Below are 20987 nucleotides of genomic sequence, written 5' to 3'. Positions count from 1 at the left end.
AATTAATATGTACTATTCTGCAGTTCATTTGTTCATTTTTAGGCTATTACGCAACAAAAAAAAAGAGAGAAACATGCATAAATTTGTCTTGACACATAACTGATTGTAAACATAATCAGCCTCTCAAACCAGCGCTGTGCAACACACATTGTTGGAACTTTTGCTTCAGTGACTTTGGTGGTTGGTGCAAACAAAGCAAGCAAACAAATGAAAGATTGTAATTTAATGCACTTTCACCAAACCACATTGTTATTATTATTATTTTTTATCTTCTGCAGACATTTTGCTCTAATCTCATTCCTGCATGACACAAAGCCCAAACATCCTGTAGGTCCAAAAGTGAGTAGAGTTTAGTCCTGTCTCCATCGTGTATTTAATTCCCACTGCTCACATTTCAAGCCATTGTGCCTCAACTGAAAGTCAATAACTTTTCCAACCGCACAGGTTCTTAGTCACTGCAAAGGCACAAAGCACACCAACCCTTCTACAGCTCAGCCCAGTGATAAGAAAATAAGTAATCAGTAGGTTTACAGACTTGTGTGCCTGCTAGCGGGCCGTTGCTTTCACAGAAACAGGATAAGAGGAAGTGGTTTTCACAGCTTTGCTCAAACACTGACTCTTGAACTTTGTGATACTTGCAGATCATACTTGTAACTGAAAAAAAAAACACCCCAAAAACATTTAGCATGCATTTAATTCACACCATATAGTGTCTTCAAAGGTTTTTGTTTCTTTCTTTTTTTAACCAGGAGAGCTGTTAAAGTGCTTTACACACATGGGGAAAAAAAACTCATTATTTGATACTTTCAGATATGCTATGAACACATTATACAGACTTGGAATTCAAGTATTTTTAGTCCCATTGTCACAGGTGTATAACACCAAGCACCTATCCATGCAGTCTACCTTTAAAAACATTTTTTTTCAAAAAAACTGATTGTAAAGAGCTCTCTGAATTTGAGTATGGTAGCGTAATAGATATCACTATCACAACAAGTACTTTTTAAAATGTCTCAATATTATTATTGCAAAGCAAAAGCATTTAGGAGCTAAAACAATTCAGGCACATAGTGGTAGACCATGCAAGGTAAGAGCAGGGTTACTGCGTTCTGAGGTGTGAAGGGCATGAAAGTCACCGACGCCTTACAGACTCAGTGACTGCAGAGCTCCGAACTTCCTCTGGCATTAACATCAGCACAAAAGCTGTGCACCGAGAGCTTCGCGGCATGGGTTACTAAGGCCGAGCAAGATCCTGTAGATATAATGTGTAAGTGGTCCAGTACTTTTGTCCAGATAGAATACATTAAAACAAAGTTATTGCTTATGATTTTTGATTATTATGTGCAAAAAGATATGGAGATGCAAATCCCATTTGTGGCTGTGGCAATCCCTTATGAGAAGGGAGCGGCTGAAATTAGCTTTAGGTTTGATTGGAAATAGACCGGCATTTATAGAAGACTTTTGCAGTTTTACAGCCCACACAGCTCCTTGTTCTGTGTATGCAGCAAAATGATAGAGATATTCTATCAATGAGCTGTAGTGAGTGTAAAGTACTTTGCTGTGCTCTGCTGGGTTAGCAGCATCAGAGTTCGTGACAGCAACAGACTGAATAAAGTGATTGTGGATTATCAATCATCCTCACCAACCTCTGGACCACTAACTGGACAGGTTAGTGGGGCAGAGATTAGTTTTTCATTATTGTTATTATTATTTCAACAGCTGTGACAAAAAAAAAGTCCCATATATAAGATAAAGTATTTGTCATCTATAAACTATACACTATGTTTTAAAAGTTTTGCATCTTAAAAGGACATTTTAGAGTAATGGAATGGCAAAAAAAAACAAAAAACAGTTGAAAATTAAAGAGTTAAAGTTGAAGTTTATATTAAGAGGAAATAATAAATCTCTGCATTTGTCTGTTTGCATGAAAACTTGCACATTTTAGCTATCGCCTTTCTCTGATGTATCTTATTCTTCCACATAACCTTTGTGCAAAGCTTTGATTTCCTTGAACCACCACAGGAAAACAATTCGAGCCACTGAGATTCTTAACATGTGAGCAGTATTCTGCCCGTAGTGCAACATGAGACACCGTTTGAGGCAGAAAATGTGGTATTCAGGCTGTCAGCTGCGATGCATAACTGAGGCAGTGTTTAATTCGGTCAGTGAAATGGTGGTTGGACCATATTGTTGGCCCTGATGAACGACGATTGATGATAGCGGTGACGAGAGGCAAAGTCAGCATTTTCCTCCGTCAGCTGCTTGGTTTTCAGCCCCAGAGTCCCAGACAAAGAGGGCGTCACTACGATCTCATCCCGGGGTGATCCTTTTCTACTGAAAGAGAAGAGTACACAGAAAAATTAATTTCAGGCGTAACGATGTAGAAAATAATCAAAAACTGAAATCAACACCATTTACAGTTTAAAACTTATGAGGTTTGGGATTTCATTGCAATTTTATAATAAAAGCACTGTCGGATTATGATTCAGCCATAGAAATAACTTTTAGCAAATTAAACTCACATATAAAACTCAAATTGCCTTCTTCATTATTTAATAGACATCAATGATGCAAGATTTTTCAGTGCATAAATAAAATCATAAATACCTGCAAATGCTACTCAGTGTTGATTTGAACCACGTGAAAAAGCTGAACTGAGCTGCAATTCCTGCAAATTAATCAAAATCCAGACCGTTACGTTTCTACCAGGAAAAAATACATAATTTTCTGCTGTAATAATTTTGCATTCAATGTTGCTAAAATTTTACACCTTTTTCTGCTGTGAGTATCTGAAGCTCTGCCACTACACAGGAGTTAGTAACTGCGCTGTGGCATTGGAAACATCTCCATTTGTGGAACAAATGTCTGACACTTAACTTGACCTGACACTTGTTTGACGCTTGTGTTCAAAAATGTCGTGAGTCAGACGGCTGAGGCACGTACTGATGTGGTGAGTTTATTGCACAGATGCAGGGTGTCACATCCAGCTATTCAAGAAATCCTAAGCCACAACAGCTGCCAGGCAAAGAGGCTGCAAGTGAACCTCCCAGCCGACTATGCTACTGGGTCACGTAACGACATATGGTATGGTAACCAAATCTAAATCAGTAAATGTGAGATTGCAGTTTAGGAAGGATTTGGTTGCACATAATGAAATAAAAGTCAACGATCGAATGACACACAATCCCCCCAAAAATAATTAAATAAATACAGGATCAGCAAGTTCAGTTTTGTAACACATTACTTATAGATTGCTTTTGCTTTAGATAAATGATAAATGGAAATTATTTCAGTGCTTCACTTCCTTTAAAGAGTGACATAAGTCTTTAAATAAGACTACAGCTTTAAAATATTTTTAAAAAATATTTCAAAGGCCTTATTAAACAACTCAAGATACAGGAAAAGTTATTTGGTTCCCTTTAAATCAGCCTATTCTTACTATTCTTCCAGTATGTACACTGCTCAAAAAAAAAAATTAAAGGAATACTTTTTAATCTGAGTATAGCATCAAGTCTGCTAAACGTCTGGGATATTGATCAGGTCAGTTAAGTAGCAGAGGGCGTTGTTAACCAGTTTCAGCTGCTTTGGTGTTAATGAAATTAAAAGGAGGAGCACTAGAGGGTTTTTTTTTTCCACGTTTTTGAATTTGTCACCACTGACAGCATGAGGTGATACCTGGAGAGATTGCCCAGTCCAGCTCCTCCAGGATCGCAAAGGGCTCACTATGTTTCCCAGCACAGTCTCAAGAGCATGAAGGAGATTTCAGAAGACAGGCAGTTACTATAGGAGAGCTGAACAGGGCTGTAGAAGATCCTTAACCAATCAGTAGGACTGGTATGTATTTTTTTGTGCAAGGAGGACCAAGATGAGCACTGCCAGAGCCCTACAAAATGACTTCCAGCAGGCCATTATTGTGAATGTCTCTGACCAAACAATCAGAAAGAGACTTTACGAGGGTGGCCTAAGTGGTCGACATCATCTAGTGTACCCTGTGTTCAGTGTCTGGCACTCTGGAGACCAATTAGCAATTGCCATAGAATACCAGAATTGACAGAACCACCAATCGAGCAAATTCTGCCTGAACACATGTGACAGACGTGAAAGACTCTGGAGAAGTTGTGGAGAACATTATGTTTGCCTGTAGCATCATTTAGCCTGAGGGGTTGGATGGTGGGTCAGTGATAGTCTAGGGAAGTATGTCCCTGGAGGAACACACAAATGTCTACACGCTAGCATTGTCACCCTAACTGCCATTAGGTATCAAGATTAAATCCTTTTTTCCCACTTTGGTGTCTTTTGTTCTTTTTGTGCTTTGTTTTCCTCATACGACTCATTATGCTTGTATTCATGTTCATTTTTTAATAATACAATAATTTATAATTTTAGTCTATGAAGCGCTCAAAAAAGCACTTTAATCTCTGAAGTTTCAAGATCAAGTACAAAGATTAAGTGGAGATGAATTTATCCTGAATCCACTTAGTTGTTCTAAAAAGAAAATAAACATGTGGAAATCACCTCTTGGTAGTCCAGGACTTGTTTTCCCGATGTAGAAGAAGAGCAGCAAGGCAAATATTATGTTTGTTAAGGCATAAACCCATTGAATAACAAACATAATCAATATGGAGCTCAATGCCTGAAAGAAAACAAAGGATATGTTCACATTATTCCAAAAATATCAAGAAAGTCATGAGAACAAAATCAAAATATTGTACAGCAAATAATGTCTGTCATACCCCAATGAGAGCGATCCAGCGGTTACAAAACTTTGCATAGAAGGAATTGTGCTTGGGTTGGATTTCAAAGCTTTGGTGTTCTGCTTTACCTCCAGTGCCTGAAAGATTTAAGAAAGGGTCAAACAGGTAGGTAGCTTCTATGATACAATATATACCTTAATCTATTCTAATGTTTGATAGGTAAATCTGATCACCTGTGCTGTAATTGTGAGTCTCAGCAGGCAAATCCTGCTCAACGTGACCAACATTTGTATAGCCCGTGATTTGAGGCTCCTCTCCAGCCTTGAGCTCTCCTCCTCCACCTGGCCCCTGGTCTTCCTCTGCTAGTGAAGCAGAACTTGTCCTCTCTTCTTTCTCTTCTGAGGAAACACTGGAGTTCGAGTCCAAACCAAAGCTGTCCATTAGCTTCTGCTTAGCAGTAGCCTTTCTGTTCTTGGATGTGTTGTTCATGTCTTGCATGCAGGAGGTCTTCTCAGCTCCAGAGTCCACATTTGAAACAGGTGGAAATATCTGGTCCATGTCCCTACTGAACTCCAGCAGAGTGCCTTTACTCTGCGGACTCCCGCCATCACTGCCATAGTTTGGAAGATTGGCTTGAATCAGTGACGTGCTGCTGTGCCTGGTGGACCTGCGCTGGTTTCTTTTGCCCACTATGGCGGTGTCCCTCTTATCTTTATTCTGAAGGTGGGAGGTCATGGCCACGCTGAAGTAGGAGTAGTCGACAAAGCTGTAGGTGAGCATGAAGTTGATGGTGACGATGGGCGCCAGTACGTTAACTTGGCCGATGAAAATGAAGGCCATCGTCACCAGGCTCGTCAGAAAGATAGCCGCCACCGGGGTCTTGTTTGGGCCTTTCTGTCAGGGAGAAAAGGTCACACGATATTAGCGATTCCTGTTACAATGTACCAAATGCACGTATTGTGTGCCTCTAACTCAACACATTTTGTGTGACAAAGAAAAATGTCTTATTCTTCCTGGGATTTTGTACATTTGCCACAGCTAACCCTTTGCCAAGTAAAATCGATGTTAGTTTTGAGCAAAGGGGGGAAAACACCAATCCAGAGGAACAGAGACACAATGAAAATGAACATAAAGCTGAATCTGAGTTAAATAAAACCCCGATGAGTGATCTTTTCCTGCTGTTGTCCACTGAGTTTTCAAAAGTTCATGTTCAGTGTTTGATTTACCAAAAATGTAACAATCAGATGATTACTTATTCATGTTGCTGACAAAAGTAAGCTTTATAGCTTGAAAAATGTGGGTCGTATTGAGTAAATTAAAAAAAAAAAAATCCATTACACAAAATCTTCCTATGACTTCATCTGGACTTCTTCTGGCCAGTCTGACATGAGATAGCTGTGACGCCCATGAGAAAGCTATTTCGACTTTTAGAAAGGTTCTGGTGCTATTTTTCCATGAGTATGCCTACATTACATTTAATTAAATCAAACACACACAGCATAAATAAAGAATATGTTTGTGTTTACAACTTAAATAGTGTTCAGCATTCACAGTTAAATGAATGGAATAAAACAATGCCCCCAACAATAATCGCTTTTCTCAAAATGGAAAAATGGCTTTAACATGTGGTTTGTTAACTAGTTTGCTTTTATTTCCCAGGTCCTATCTCACTGTTTAAGGAGCACTGCTGTGTGCTGGAGGGCCTCCAGAGCATACAGCGGAGCAGGGCCCTGCCCGTCTCCCTTCCTGCGTTTGTTCTGGGGCTTTGATTTGGGCCAAGATGTCTAGGGCCTCATTCCAGCCTGCTGAGAGAGGTCAGATACTGCTGCCATCCAGAGAAGTCTGAGGAAAACTGGGGTGGAAGAGGTCAGGTTGTTAACGTGACTATGTGTGCATGTGTTTTGCAGCAATGCGTCGTAACTCTTTGATGCAATAAAGTCAGTCCACTCACTTCTGTGGAGTGCTTGCTCTATAATTAGGCAGACCTGTGACCGTGTCCTTCTGAATCCATACACCACAGCCCCCTTTAGAGCCAGACTTAGCACACTTAACCATTTACAATGTATGCGTGTGTTACTTTGGGCAATCAGAGAAACCAACTTCAATCCCAAACTCTATACAACTTGTATTTGAGCCACAGAATAATACAGTAAGCATGCAGTTACAGAGTACTGCAGTCAAAATGCAATATGTTATAGTTCAGTTCTAGGGGAATTTCACTGTGTCAAACTTATTCACAGTCATTTTGTGTCTACATGTGGTGTGAAGATATACAGAATGATGATGCCCTCATTTTAATTCAGTCTGCAGGTATCTGTTTTAATCAACTAGCACCCTGAAATTGATCTTTGACTAGTTATGGTGACTTCAAGCTACTCTCAAGTTTATCCTCCCTCACGATATGCACACTGACACTGAAAACCAATCCTTAGATTCATAAATCATCCTTTAATAATGAGTCTTTTGTGAATCTTTAAGTAAGGCAGGCATCAGTTTTAGATGTCATAGTATTGGATGTTATTCTGCATGTAAGTGAATTTAGTAGCTGATGAATACACCTCAGTAATATCAATTGACATCAAAAACACTCTAGCTAATAGTTTTCAGTTCACACATTCATCCCTTCGTGGCTCTATCCACCCACCCCTCTTCCCAGAAAGGCCAGACAGGGAATGACCCTCTCCTGGGCGATGCACTGAAGGATCCTGGGTGCTCCATACAGGCCGCCCATGCAGGAAGCCAGGGAGGAGATGTAGAGGCCCAGCAGAAAGAGGAAACCCACCAAGGAGACCTGGAGGAAGAAGGAAAACAAACAGAGGGTGAAAAAGGATGGGGTGGGGATGAGAGCTCACAACAGCTACGCCCAATCCAGTTCCGCTACAGCCAGCCCCTTATAAAAACAATGAGAAATCACCACTGATGGGCAAGTCAAGGACTTGGTCAAAGCAACATCTAATGGTCGTATTTTATTAAAACGTCTAACTCATGTGCGATCATTTTATAATGAATTTGAGATTTTTACTATTTTGCAGTAATGCTATGCTGAATGTTTGCTACACCAAGAGACAAATGATCAGTTTATTTGTTTGGAGCTGGGCAACACTTTCTGAAGACATTTATGCATTGATTTCTCATTCCCTGTCCTCAAAACAAAACACTGTATATGACCGATTTGTTAGAAGTGCACAAGGCATCAAAGGCCTATTAAAGCTGTATAGTGGAGGCTTTGGCGAAACACATGTTATTGCAACAGGGAAGGCAAGAGAAGACTTTGCTTTTTTTTGGTCAGACAATGCCAAACCACCAACTGCACATATGACAGCGGCATGGCTCTGTGGAAAAAGAGGTGCTAAATGGGGGGATCTGCATGCCCAACATATTCCTATACTGAAAAACCTGAAATATTAAGCTGCACATTTTCTACATTAAGCAAAAATGAGACTAAATCTTTTAGCACTATAGTGGTCCTCCCAGTTCTGAAACACTTATGGTTGATAGACTAGACGACACAGTGGAAATCCTCCCCCAACTTTTGAAAATTATTGCTGCCACCCCCACTCCCAAAAATCCCCACTTATAAGTCTAAAATTGATAATTATTTCCACATTTGAATATAATATGAATATAATGTTGCTATGCAGTATTATATAGTCAGAACACAAACTAACCACACCACTAACATAGTGAGACACCATGGGAAGTCCCCTTACCTCTCCCCTTTTGTTGGAAGGCCCCCCCTCACAAAGCCGAATGGAAACACAGAGAGGAGTTTACCTTTTCAGCTATCAAGAAGTCACAGCGTAGAGCTTCTCTGGTGCAGATGGCCCCCAGGAGAAAGACAAAGACCAGATACAGGAACCACCTGTGGGTCACCAAAAGTACAGCGCAGAATTACTAACAACTACTGAGTCACAACAAGTGAATGTCTGATAGCGATGTGTTTTTAGAGCAGGTTACTTTTGTTTTCCAGTGAATGAAAAAGAAAAACCCACTCAGTGTACCGAGAAAACCACAAGAGTAAAATCTAAACTTATAGGATTAAACCTTTCTGAAAGATCAATCCACCGAATCTAACAAAGGTTTTTCCTGTACTTTCTATTTCTTAATGTACAATCACTGTAGTCATAGTTAATCTAGTTTAAGTATTGCGTACTGTTGTGTATAAATTTTTCTATTGTGTTTTTGTATGTAACTATACAGTGCCATTAAAGAGTATTTCTCACCCCTTCCTGAGTTGTTGCTTTTTCACATTTATCAAATCTCAGTGTTTCAGATCATCAAACAAGTTTTAATATTAGAAAAAGATAATCAAAGTAAATACAAATTGCAGTTTTTAAATGATGATTTTATTTATTAAGAGGAAAAAGCGAGCCAAACCTACCTGGCTGTGTGTGCAAAAAATAATTGCCCCCCCCCCCCCTCTTAAATCAAGAATTACCTGTGATTAACCACATTTTTTGGAAAGTTGAGATCAAATTCAATAGGCAAAATGAATTAGATTAAAAGATCTCAAAAAGCAGAACATCATGCCACGAGCTAAAGAAACTCAAGAACAAATGAGAAACAAAGTCAGCGACATCTGTTCATCCAGAAAGAGTTTCAAAGTCATTTTCTAAGACTGTCTGTGGTTCTCCGGTGAACCACAGAGAGAGCCGTTATCCACAACTGTAGAAAACTGAGAACAGTGGTGCATCTTCCCAGAAGAGGCGGACCTACTACAATTACTCTGAGATCTCCTAAACCAGCGGTCCCCAACCTTTTTTGCGCCACGGACCGGTTTATGCCCGACAATATTTTCCTTTAAGGTGTCGCGGATAAATACAACAAAATAAAACTAATACCGGTACCGAAAAAAAGAAGATTTATTCATAACACACGTAAAAAGACCCAGGAAAACCGAGTTAACGATAAAAACGATAACAAAATAACGCTGAAAACTGATAAAAACCCCGAAAACCATACATTTCACACCGGAGCCTCAACTCTCGCGGCCCAGTACCTCACGACTCACGGACCGGTACCGGTCCGAGGCCCGGGGGTGGTCATAAGACAACCCAGAACAACATCAAAAAAACTTCAGGCCTCACTTGCCTAGTTATGGTCAGTGTTTATGATTCAACAATAAGAAAACCACTGCTGGCCAAATAGAACACAAAGGCTTGTCTCACATTTGCCAAAAATCATGATCCCCAAGACTTTGGAGAAAATTTTCTGTGGACTGATGAAAACAAAAGTATAACATTTTGGGTTTGAGTCGCCTTTCCCAGGACCATAAGCCAAACACGGTCTCACAAGACAAAAATGAAAGTTGTGGAAAGGTCTACCCAAAGTTCTGACTTATATCCAATTGAAATGCTTTGACATGACCTTATACAATCCATCTGTACCAAAAATCCTCCAATGTTGTTGAATCACAGCAGTTCTGCAAAAAAAAGCGGGACAAAATTCTTCCACAGTGATATCAAAGACTCACTGCCAGTTATCACAAATGCTTGATTGCAGTTATTGCAACTAAGGATGACACAACCAACTATTAGGTTTAGGGGGAAATTACTTTTTCACACAGGGCAGGTAGGATTGAACTGCATGTATTTACTCGGGTTATTTTTGCCTAATGTTAAACTTTGTTTGATGATCTGAAACATTTAAATGTGAATTTGATAGATATGAAAAAAACAAGAACTCGTGCAGAGGGTAAATACTGTTTGACAGCACTGTATAGATATGTGTATGTTTTAGTGGATTTGGGGTGTTGTCGTACGAGGTGAAGACAGCTGCTAGTGTTCCCACGGGGATGTTGTGCTCAGGTCGCTGAAGGTCTGAGCTCATGTTGAAGCCTGCCATAACCCCTACAACACACACAAAGATGGGCAAACCGCAAAATGTACACAAGGTGCTTGTCAATGCAAACTTCATTTTTATATTGCATATGAAGCAAAGAATGATAAGCAGGATTTGAATGTTTGCATGCTTTTCCTATTCTGGGATGTTCTTTTTGTGTGAAATACAGAAATCTAAAAGAAGTTGTTGAGGATCTACTCACCTGTAGCAGCAGGGAAGAAAACCCCAAATACTGTAAAGAAGTTTTCCCCAGTGGTATAATCTGGCATAGTGTTGCTGCTGAGCAGCCCAGCTGAATAACCAATGAAACCATGCTCTGAAAGTGGAGACAAACTCACATAAAGCACATCAATACAGAAAGGCATGTGAGAATTACCAGCATTTCTTCACTGAGTAAACAGTTGTGAACATTAAATGATGATGAAGGAGGAAGAAACTATGCAAACTCCATTAGCTAGAGGTATGAAAATTAGTTTCAGGTCTTTCTTTAGACATGAAAAGTCAGCTCTCTGTTAGGCTTTTACTTATGTATCAATATTTTAGGCAACAAACACACAATCCCAGGCTGTAAATGACTCATAACAAGAATACTTAACTTTCTATCTTATGTAACATTCATCTGTTTGAAATCAGTTCATGAAGGGACACATAGCAGTTCCACCTGGAATAATGATGGTTATTTCTCTAGTGCATAAGGGAATAAACTGGTTTAAAAATAAAGAAGAAGAAACATTTGCTTCTTTAACATGTTTAAGGAACAATTATAATAATGAGTTTCTATTTCTCACTTCCTATTAATACAACCCAACAAATGTTGCAGTCTAGTCCAATCTTAAAATGTTTTTAGCTGCTACATAGGGCCAGCAGTTACCTTATGATTTTAAAACACATCACTCTCACAAATTGATTAATAATGTGTTCTTAGATTAATAAGCAGTCACCATATTTGGCCTTTTCCTGACTTTTTAAGCTACGCTTTGTGCAGAAAATTAGATCAACTGTATAAGAAATCACAGCATACAGAAAGGAAAAACATACAGCACTATATACCAGGTGTTTGAACAGTACAGCATTACATCTGCATAGTCATTAGAGCCCTCCATAACTCAACAACATCTGCATCATAGTCAGCAATATAACACCAAGTAAATAAATGCTGCAAAGTCTATTTCAGTCAAAATAAATGGCAACAACAACCGGTGACACCTTTCAAATCTACAGACATGCCGGGATGGCTCTAGGTCAGGTCAGTTTGCTGAATGTGTGAAGGGGGCCATTCAAACCACGCAGTCTGAAGGACCCGCCTATGTTACAAAACCGGACATTTCCCCCTTGGTTATCTTGTGATGGGAAAGAATGTGTTCTCTCAGATTAATGACATGTTTATCCAAAAGGAAGTTACCACCCTTTTCAGAAGCTCAGCAGCTTCCAAGTTTGGGAGAAAGAATGAAAGTGAGCAAGAGAGGGAGACAGAGAGCGGGAGGAAAGAGCGAGAAAGGGAGAGACACATAGCGAGAGAGAGAGAGAGAGAGAGAGAGAGAGAGAGAGAGAGAGGAAAGAATGCTCATTTTTTTCCTTTTGTTTTACAAAAGGCCAAAAGAAAAGGCCTGGATACACTCTCTGTTCCAGCTTTGTATGATCTCTAGCATATGCGCTTAATGAGGTCAAAAAAGCTCAAACTCCTGTTCACTTTGTGACCCACTAGGATCGCCCTCTATCCAAACAATCATGATCTAACAAATCCAGGGCAGCCAGTGTCAAACTGCATCAAGAGCACCCCACCCATATTACAACATCATAGTCCAACATCCAAGTGGGCTCAACTCTGCCAGCTCTCACGGCTAAGCCCTCCAAGTACTTATTTTGGAGCATTCACATATTCATTACACTTCAATATAAAATCCTTATATGTACTACATTCACTGCAAATTGTCCCCTCATTTTCTCTAGGAATAATAACAATGATAGGCTGGCAAAGATTTGTGTTGGGCCCTGTTGCAAACTACACCTCATTTTAAAAACTACAGCATCATAAGACTTCACACAAGATCCAGAAACCCCGTTTAAGCCATTGTGTATTACTTTCATTGCATTGGCAGTGTGTTTGAGATCATTGTCAAGTTGAAAAATGAAGTTGCCAAGCAGAAGCTTTACACAAGGTGGATTAAAAATCTGATGGTACTTTTCTGCATTCGTTAATTATGTATCTACAAGATCCTCAACACCACTACCTGAAATAAAGACCCAAACTATGACAGAGCCTCCTCTGCGTTTTACAGATGGCTGTAGACACTCACTGTTGTTCATCTCTCCTGACCTCCTCCATACATGCCGATAATGATTTCAACCAAAGATTTCAAATTTGGATTCAGGTTTCACACATAAATCCAGTTCTTGTGCAATTTTGCATACTTTAGCCTTTCTTCCCCATTTCTTTTCCTTAAAAAATGACTTCTTGACAGCTGCCCTTCCACTGAAACCATTTCCTACAAGGTCCATGTTAAATCATTCTTCTGAAAATGGTCAGGTACAAGGACTGGAGTAAATATGAGTGAAAAAGCAATGAATTGTCTGAAGAACAACTCTAAAAGTCCTTTAGAAAACCTGGAAAACTATTTCTCAAGACCATCCACCTATTTATCCATAAGAGGTGACTCAAGACTTTTGCATAGTATTGTAAAACTAATATTAAAATGTGTATGAAGGAAACTTTGACCATAGATGTGCACAATATATAATATTATACCCCGGAGCTTTCCCAGTTTCCAAATAAGTAAAGTCATCTAATTACCATAATTAACTGACAAACTTGATTGCTTGCTTTATGTGGGGCCTTCTTTATGAAGTTTGCAGCATGTAAGCAACCATTATTACCCCTAATATTTATTCATCAAAGAATCCAATCTAAGTGCTTCCTATATAATACTGAATCAGAAGGTAACTCCCACTAGGCTGATGATCCTTTTTAATACACAGCTAGAAGACTTGTACTGACATGTCTTCAATTTGATCCATAGCATTTTGTAGAGATGTAGAGCTTTATAAGCCTATTTACTATGTTTCCAGCTCGAGCTAAGGCAAGAATGTCTTCATTCCAGTTTACTTATTCTGTATTGAGCAAGTTTACAGGCAGAGTGGGGCTCATTTCTGAGTTAACCATGCCTCTGAATGTGTAGTTAGATTACATGAACATCTGAGGCCTCTCCCTCAGTCTGAATGACCTCTTACACTCCCACACTAACTTACATAAATTGCCGTGCATGTTGCATAGGCCAGGCTGTGAGTTTACAGAGGTGGAGCAGGTCCTGCTGGGATGATCGAGAACTATATATTATAGTAAGGATCACAGGGAGAGATGATGTGGCGGTCTCTGGAGTAGCAGCAGGCTTCAGATCTCAGTTCCGGCTCTCTCTCTTTGTCATTTTCCAAAAATGTGGGTGAGTCTGGTTAACACCCTAAACCCCAGACCCAAGGAGCACATTATGGCTTCCTTTTCTGTGGGGAATAGACTTTAAGTATAAGGACAGGGTGAGGCGTGTCAGAGCGTAATTCAACGATGCACCACAATCAGAAGGGTTTGTGGTTAAACTGTTTGGTTGCAGAGACAATACATGGGCGGCATTACTGTCAGAATAATTTACTGTGCTTACGGACTTGTGAACTATTCAGGACTGTGTTACATGCTGCAGTTATGCAACACTTTAATTTTAACTCCAACTCTTACAGTGCTGCAAAAAGGACTTGCTGCAATCCACTTCTTTGACATTTTAGTGAATGGGAAAACCAGGTTTGTAAGTCAAGAGTTCATATTCATAGATACTTAAATAGATAGAAACACTCCTAAATTCATCTTAATGATTACTAACAATTAACATGGGATGGTCAAAGCCAGCACCCGATATCTGTGATTTTTGTTGCTAGGGATAAAAGTTAGTGAAACATTACACGGGCAAAACATTAGAATTAAAACCAACTCTGATCATTTTCTGCTGATTGACAATCTGTGAACTCTAAACTTTGCCTTTCTGATCATGACAGAGGTGGAAAATACTGATTGCAGTGTTTACAATGGCAATATCTGCCAAACATATTAGCAATCATGTCCATAGAAAGTGAAATTTTGATGGAATATGTGGTTAACCAGACATGCCTAAGCTGTGATAGAGCTATACAATGGCGTGTGAAAATTGGGGACATGTTATCAAACTATGACCACATGCTTTTGGCGGTGGCTCCTTTCCTCCAGGATGTGTCTCAGTGTTCAGTGAGTTCATGCTAATCTGGGCCGTTTCAGCTAGCATGGAGACCTGCTGGTCCTCTGCCAACCATTAGGTCACCAAAACACACACAGAGCTGCTCTTAATTGGAAAAATCTGGAGTGGTCATTATGGCTGGTTGTACAGATCTCAAGGGCTGAAAACTGGTCTGTACCAAGTGTGCTTTAAACAAGACTGGGAGTTGGGAGGTGTAGAGCAGTAGGCAGTCTGGTTTTAATTTCACCTGAAGTAGTCGAGCTAAATCCAACAAAAACTAACAAGACAGGTAAGGTAATCTCTCTGTTTAAAAAAAAAAAAATGTATGAATGTTTTATCATGTGTGTGAGAACTCTTGGGTCTTGTGTGAAATGTGTTGTTCACAGACTGATTTGACTCCTGGAACACTTTTTTCTTCCTACTCGGCAGGAAGTTGATAATCAGTGAGAACAGGAAATGTAGGGAAGGACTTCCTGGAGGTCAACAAAAAAAATACCCCCTCCAAAAAATTACTCACAATAATAATAAAATCAAAAAAATAAAATAAAATAATTTTCAAACTTAAAATCTCAAAATACAACATAACAATACACATTAACTAATCGCTAAAGTGTGAAAGAAATAAACATGTTAATGGACAGAGGAATGTCTGTAAAATAAGTAAAATAAGTGATACTGCAGCTACACCTACTGACTAAAACAGGTCACAACAGGTTCCCACACTCCTTCCATCACACTGCCTCTTTGGAAGCCCCCCCCCCCCCCGAAAATTTAATAGTGAGTTAAGGACAATGACATATAACAAAAACAAATACAGCATAATAAAGTATTGGTATTTATAACTGGAAAGCCTTATACAAAACACTAGTGTTCCCTGCAACATGAGCCAGGCTTCTCTTTATATTCTACTAGAGATCTGATACTCAAACACTCAAAGAGTCAAAGACAGCTTCAGCTCTAGATTTTTTGTGTACTAATGCTTTTTAAACCTTTAAAGCCTGAATCATCACATAATTGCCAGAAGATTCTGAATTTATTGAGCTATTTAACAAATTTCTTTAAAAATAATTAATTAAATTTTAATTTCCACACAAGACTTTTAGTCTGCATTATATTTCCTGCATCTGGCATGTTTTCAAATTGCTTAAAAATGTATTATGCAATTTATTTAGGTGTTTTTCAGGGTGGGGGAAAAATGACACTGATGATGTAAGAGTCTCAAAAACTCACAAAAAATTGTATGTATCAAATATTATACAGTAGGTGTTTATTAACAGCAAACAATACTTAAAAGCCATGTTGGATTCTTACAGAAATTAAGAGTCAAATTAAAGACTACACTACAACTACTTCTGACCAGCAGCCATCCTAGCCTCCTAATTTTCACACAAATCTTCCTAATGCATGAAAAAATGTAACTATAACTGTGACTGTCTCTCTCGTCTTTGATACAGTAACCGATTGTTGATTTTTTTTGTTTCTCGTTTTCATCGTGATCATAGTGACGGTTGTTACCTGGATCAAGGTGTGTGAATGTGCCAATGACAAAGTCCAGGGTAGAGATGGCCAGAACAGCCAGGAGGAGCAGCTGAAGTCTGACAATCCACTTGACACCAGCCAAGTTGATTCCAAGCAGACCTAGCAGCACTGCTGCTGACATGCAGCGCACCGCCCACTGAGTCTGAAGACCCAGCAGTTCTGCCACTGACTCGGAGAACCCCGTGATGTACATCGCCCCAGCGACGCACTGCAGAGTGGTGGAGAGCATTAATAGTGACACGAGATAGAAGGAAGGGTCCCTAACCCTACAAACAAACAATTTTAGCGGTGTTCAAATTTACTCACCTGCCCAAACACATAAAGGAGGCCAACAGTGCCCCCGACCCTTCCCCCTAGGATGGTAGAGATCATGGAGTAGATTCCTCCACTCCCAACACCACAGTGTTCAGACACTCCGATTCCTGACATAACTGTCACTAAAGCAACCAACACAACCATGGAGACGAGAACCATCCCAAGCAGCACTCCTGTGTTCCCCTGGATAATGTTAGGAAACAGCAAAGATCCAAAGTACTGAGTGATCACTGCACAAACTACACCACAATATGCATCTGCAGTTGTGAACTGGATATATTTTGGGCCAATATACCACCTGTATTATACACATCTTCTGCACATGACATCCTGCTCTGTTTAGTGCTTTGTATTCAGTTCATTTAAATAATCCTGTCTTCACCTTTTTCTCCATTCTCTCGCATTTTTTTAATCACTCCTCTTTTCTCCTCCTTGTATTTTCTATCTAATAGAAAAAAAAGAGACATGCAGATGCTATACAGGTGTGATGGACCAGCACTTTTTTTTTTTTTTTATTTGCTCAGACATTTCTGATAAGATGCGTCTCTCTCTGAAAGAGAAACCCTGTTTTCCACACAGCAAACTATATTTTAGCTGTCAAGCTAAGGCCAAACGGATGTAGCAATTACAATCACTGGGTCTCTTTGTAGCTGTGTCCTGTGATGACACATGGCTATTACAGTGTTCTGGATCAATCGTCATGATGACACATACTTAACTATATGTGAAGCTAAAAACAGTGCTAAAAAATGTGGATGAGCTGAAAGCAGAAAGCCAAACATGAAGCTAAGCCATTATAAAGTATAAAAATGAAAATATACAAATAAAATTTGGTGATTAGTGATTTCTTTTTGACTCTTTAGTCTGCTACTACAGTGCTGTGAAAAGTATTTACCCTCTTCCTAGATGTCTGTGTTTTGCATATTTGTCACACTTAAATGTTTCACATAATCAGATAAATTTTAGACAGTGGTTACTGGAGCATTATGGCATAATCTTTGGCATAATCTAAAGAAACTCAAGAACAGATGAGAAACCAAGTCACTGACATCTGTAAGTCTTATGGAGTGAATTTGGGACTCCAGTGGAACCACGGTCAAAGCAATTATCCACAAAGACAGATCATTTGGATATTTGGATCAGTGGTATTCTGTGTCAGGAGGGGCCAGCTGACCACAATTAGTCTAAGAGAGCATCGATGACTCATCCAGGAGGTCACAAAAGAACCCAGAACAACATTTAAAGAACTGCCTCACTAGCCTCTGTTAAGGTCAATAAGAAAAAAGTGGGCAAAAAATGGCATCCATGAAGAGTTCCAAGGAGAAAACCACAGCCGAGCAATAAAACCACAAAGGCTCGTCTTGTGCTTGCCAGAAAAAATCTTGATGGAAAAATATTCTGCGGACTGATAAGGCAAAAGCAGAACTCTTTGGAAAGTTTGAGTCCTGTTACATCTGATGTCAAACTAACACAGCATTTCATAAAAACAACCTCATACCAACAGCCAAAGATAGTGGTGGTAGTGTGATTCATGCTTTAGCATGTCCGGTCATGCTTGAAAACATTCAGGGCAGCTGAATTAAAATTCTGCAAAGAAGGCTGAGACAACAATTCCTCCGTAGTGATGCCAAAGACTTATTGCCAGTTATCACAAATGCTTGATTGCAGTTCTTGCTACCAAGGATGGCACAACCAGTTATTAGGTTTAGGGGAAATTACTTTATCACAAAGGGCCATGAGGAAAAAAAAAAACCTTAAGAACTGCATTTATTTTCACCCAGGTATTTTGTCTGAGCTGAAATATTTAAACATGACAAATACGCAAAAATAAGAAATCAGGAAGTGAAAAATCCTTTTTCACTGTAGTGTATCCACCATGCACGGTTATTAGACTCATATTTAAAGCCCCATTATGGCAGTTGCATTTAACAGAAATCAGCCTTTTAGCATTTTATTAGCGTGGGGAGAGTTTAAAGTGGATTAGCTGTTCTATTACCTACAATACACAAAGTGAAAGATAGTCTGTTTACTAACCACCAGGTAGCCAGTACGCAGGAACAGAACCACACCAAAGATGTTGATCATGCAGGTGGTGAAGACTCCATCCCAGGTGCCAAAAAGCACCGGCTCCCACACAAATACTTTGATCCTCCACCATGGCTGATTAGACTGCTGAAAACCCTAAACACAGAAATACAACTGTAGCAGCACTGGCTTATCTGAAGTCACTTTAACAACAGCCTGCAATGATCCTACAAATTGTTTCATTTGAGCTGACACACTGAACATCTTGCCTTTGCGTCTTCATGGAACAGATCTTGAACATGTGTGTTTGCTTTAGTATCATCAGATTCTCCCTTCAACAGGCCTGTCTCAGCTCTTTCCTGCTCACAGGTGTACACCGTCCAACCGGCTGGCAGGGTTTCCATTACAGCCTGGAGAGTTACAGTGTTTATATTTACAGGCTGGATGTAAAACAACAAAATAAAATCTGCATTTTAATATTGAAAAACTTTTTTGATCACATACTACTAGATTCACTCTAAAAGACATATAGTGTACCAAAATAATGGTCTTAGTGAGTTACTGGATGCTAGAGGTACAGTGCTTAACAAATGTATTACATCACCACCCAATGTAAGGTCTGTGCCCTAAAATAACAATATTGTTAAGAACCAAAAATCAGTTTCAATAATGGTTAACCCATCCGCATTTTTAAAGCTAAAATATCATTATAATGTTATCCATGAGTTTTGAAATTTACAAATTTTCCAACTTACAGTTAATTCCCGGCACTCCTGAATAAAAAAAAAAGTTTTAGAGGTTTAAAGTCGAGGATTTCACATCTGGGGAAAAAAAAGTCAATACAGTTTGTTTTAAATAACAATATATCTTTAAATTTAAACACGTTTGTGACAGATTTGTCAAATATTCTAATTTATATTTTAGAACATTTCTGTCTTAAACGTGTATTTTATAAGAAGTAATCCCCTGAGAAGACAAAAAACCCACCCCAAAACAGAAAATACCCCCCAAACATATTTTACATAATGATGTACTATCATGTATATGATTTTTCCTCGGCAAATATCGTAAAGTCTAGACTTAAAACTAGAAAAAGGAATAAGAGGATAAAACATGTATAATATCCCAATTAAAACATCCGATAAAACTGGATTTCCTTCTTACTTACTAGTCTAATACATTTCCGTTCAGAAACTATTGAGAATTTGAAATATCACAGCATGTTACTGGGTAATTCTGGCATGCCGCATTCAAAACACTCATAATTGTGAAGATATGTAATCTATGATTGGAGCATACGGTTTTTCCTGGCATAGTAAACAGTACGGTAGCACAGGCATTTGTAGCGGTCGTCTTGGAAAGAATAGCACTGTTTATCCTGGTTAAACAGCAACAGGTGCAGCTTGAGGACACCCGGATGCAGCAGGGTGTGCTCCTCTGCGATGCGACAAACAGTAAATAGTTGTTAGCATCACTGCTTTTACCTCAGAGGCTTCTGTTTCCAGATAAATAAACGAAGAATTATAACAAACATGTGAATTCATTGTTTCCTAGTTAGAAAACAAAATGTTGAAATGAATGATAACAATAATAATAGTTATGTTTATGGAAAGACAGCATATCAGAAAGTGTAATCAATTTAAAAGTTCAAAATAAGCTCCTGGTGATATACGCTATTATGAAAACCGAGATGTGCTCTAGTCTTAAAATTGGCAGTTTTCTCAATAGAGTTTGGTGTGAGTGGCGGTCTTCTTTCAAACAGCTTCTTAGCTAGATTAACTCAGCGACACCTTACCTTTCACAATCTCATTTCATCCACTGCTTGTAATTTTTTTTAAAAATTAAAGAAAAATAAATCCATTCCACTTTCCCACTTTTCTTTAAATCCTCTCAGTATTACAACGTGTTCGTCATATGGATACGTCAGCTGCCAGCAGGCAACTTAGGCATGCGGTTACTGCTCACCTTTCCGGGATGTGTTGGAGCATTTGCACAAGGATCTCGTGTTTGCTTTGGCAAGTCCTGCGGCAGGTAATGCTAGTAATGATTAGCTGAAAAATGCATCCACATGGATTTGATCCTTTTTTATGGAGTTATTTCCTGAAACGCGTTTGAATTTCAGACTGTGGGGATGTTTTCTGAGTCTTATTCCAGTCAATAAGTTACCAATCAGATCAGAAAACACATCAGTCTAAACACATATTCAAAAATAAATAAATAAGAGAAAACAAAACTTGGAAGAGTTTCCCTGTACAATAACACAATGAAAATATTTTACATTTTCATGGTTTAAGATGATTATGCCAGGCATTGGTATGGC

General features: G+C 39.1%; 1 protein-coding gene across 3 annotated transcripts; it reads right to left on the bottom strand.

Annotated features, from left to right (window-relative positions):
• Nucleotides 1-18: 18 nt before the first annotated feature.
• slc12a8 (solute carrier family 12 member 8) lies at nucleotides 19-19502 on the bottom strand. Of its 3 annotated transcripts, none has more exons than XM_084909030.1 (14): nucleotides 19423-19502; nucleotides 18937-19077; nucleotides 18677-18823; nucleotides 16634-16825; nucleotides 16304-16535; nucleotides 10738-10851; nucleotides 10456-10543; nucleotides 8469-8556; nucleotides 7339-7485; nucleotides 4928-5588; nucleotides 4734-4831; nucleotides 4516-4633; nucleotides 2608-2668; nucleotides 19-2334 (listed from the first exon to the last, which is right to left on the bottom strand). In XM_084909030.1, exons 2-14 carry the CDS (start codon nucleotides 19069-19071, stop codon nucleotides 2163-2165), a joined length of 2253 nt encoding a protein of 750 aa, XP_084765156.1. In that variant the 5' UTR covers nucleotides 19072-19077; nucleotides 19423-19502; the 3' UTR covers nucleotides 19-2162. The 3 variants fall into 3 exon arrangements, with proteins under 3 accessions (XP_084765156.1, XP_084765158.1, XP_084765157.1); XM_084909032.1 differs by having other exon boundaries at nucleotides 19-2331; XM_084909031.1 differs by lacking the exon at nucleotides 19423-19502 and having other exon boundaries at nucleotides 18937-19413.
• Nucleotides 19503-20987: the final 1485 nt, after the last annotated feature.

This window comes from Perissodus microlepis, chromosome 16 (genome assembly GCF_051167445.1).
Source record: "Perissodus microlepis isolate ML-2025 ecotype Zambia chromosome 16, ASM5116744v1, whole genome shotgun sequence".
NCBI lineage: Eukaryota > Metazoa > Chordata > Actinopteri > Cichliformes > Cichlidae > Perissodus > Perissodus microlepis.
The sequence above is the reverse complement of the archived record's forward strand: the minus strand, read 5'-3'. Positions and strand labels throughout refer to the sequence as shown.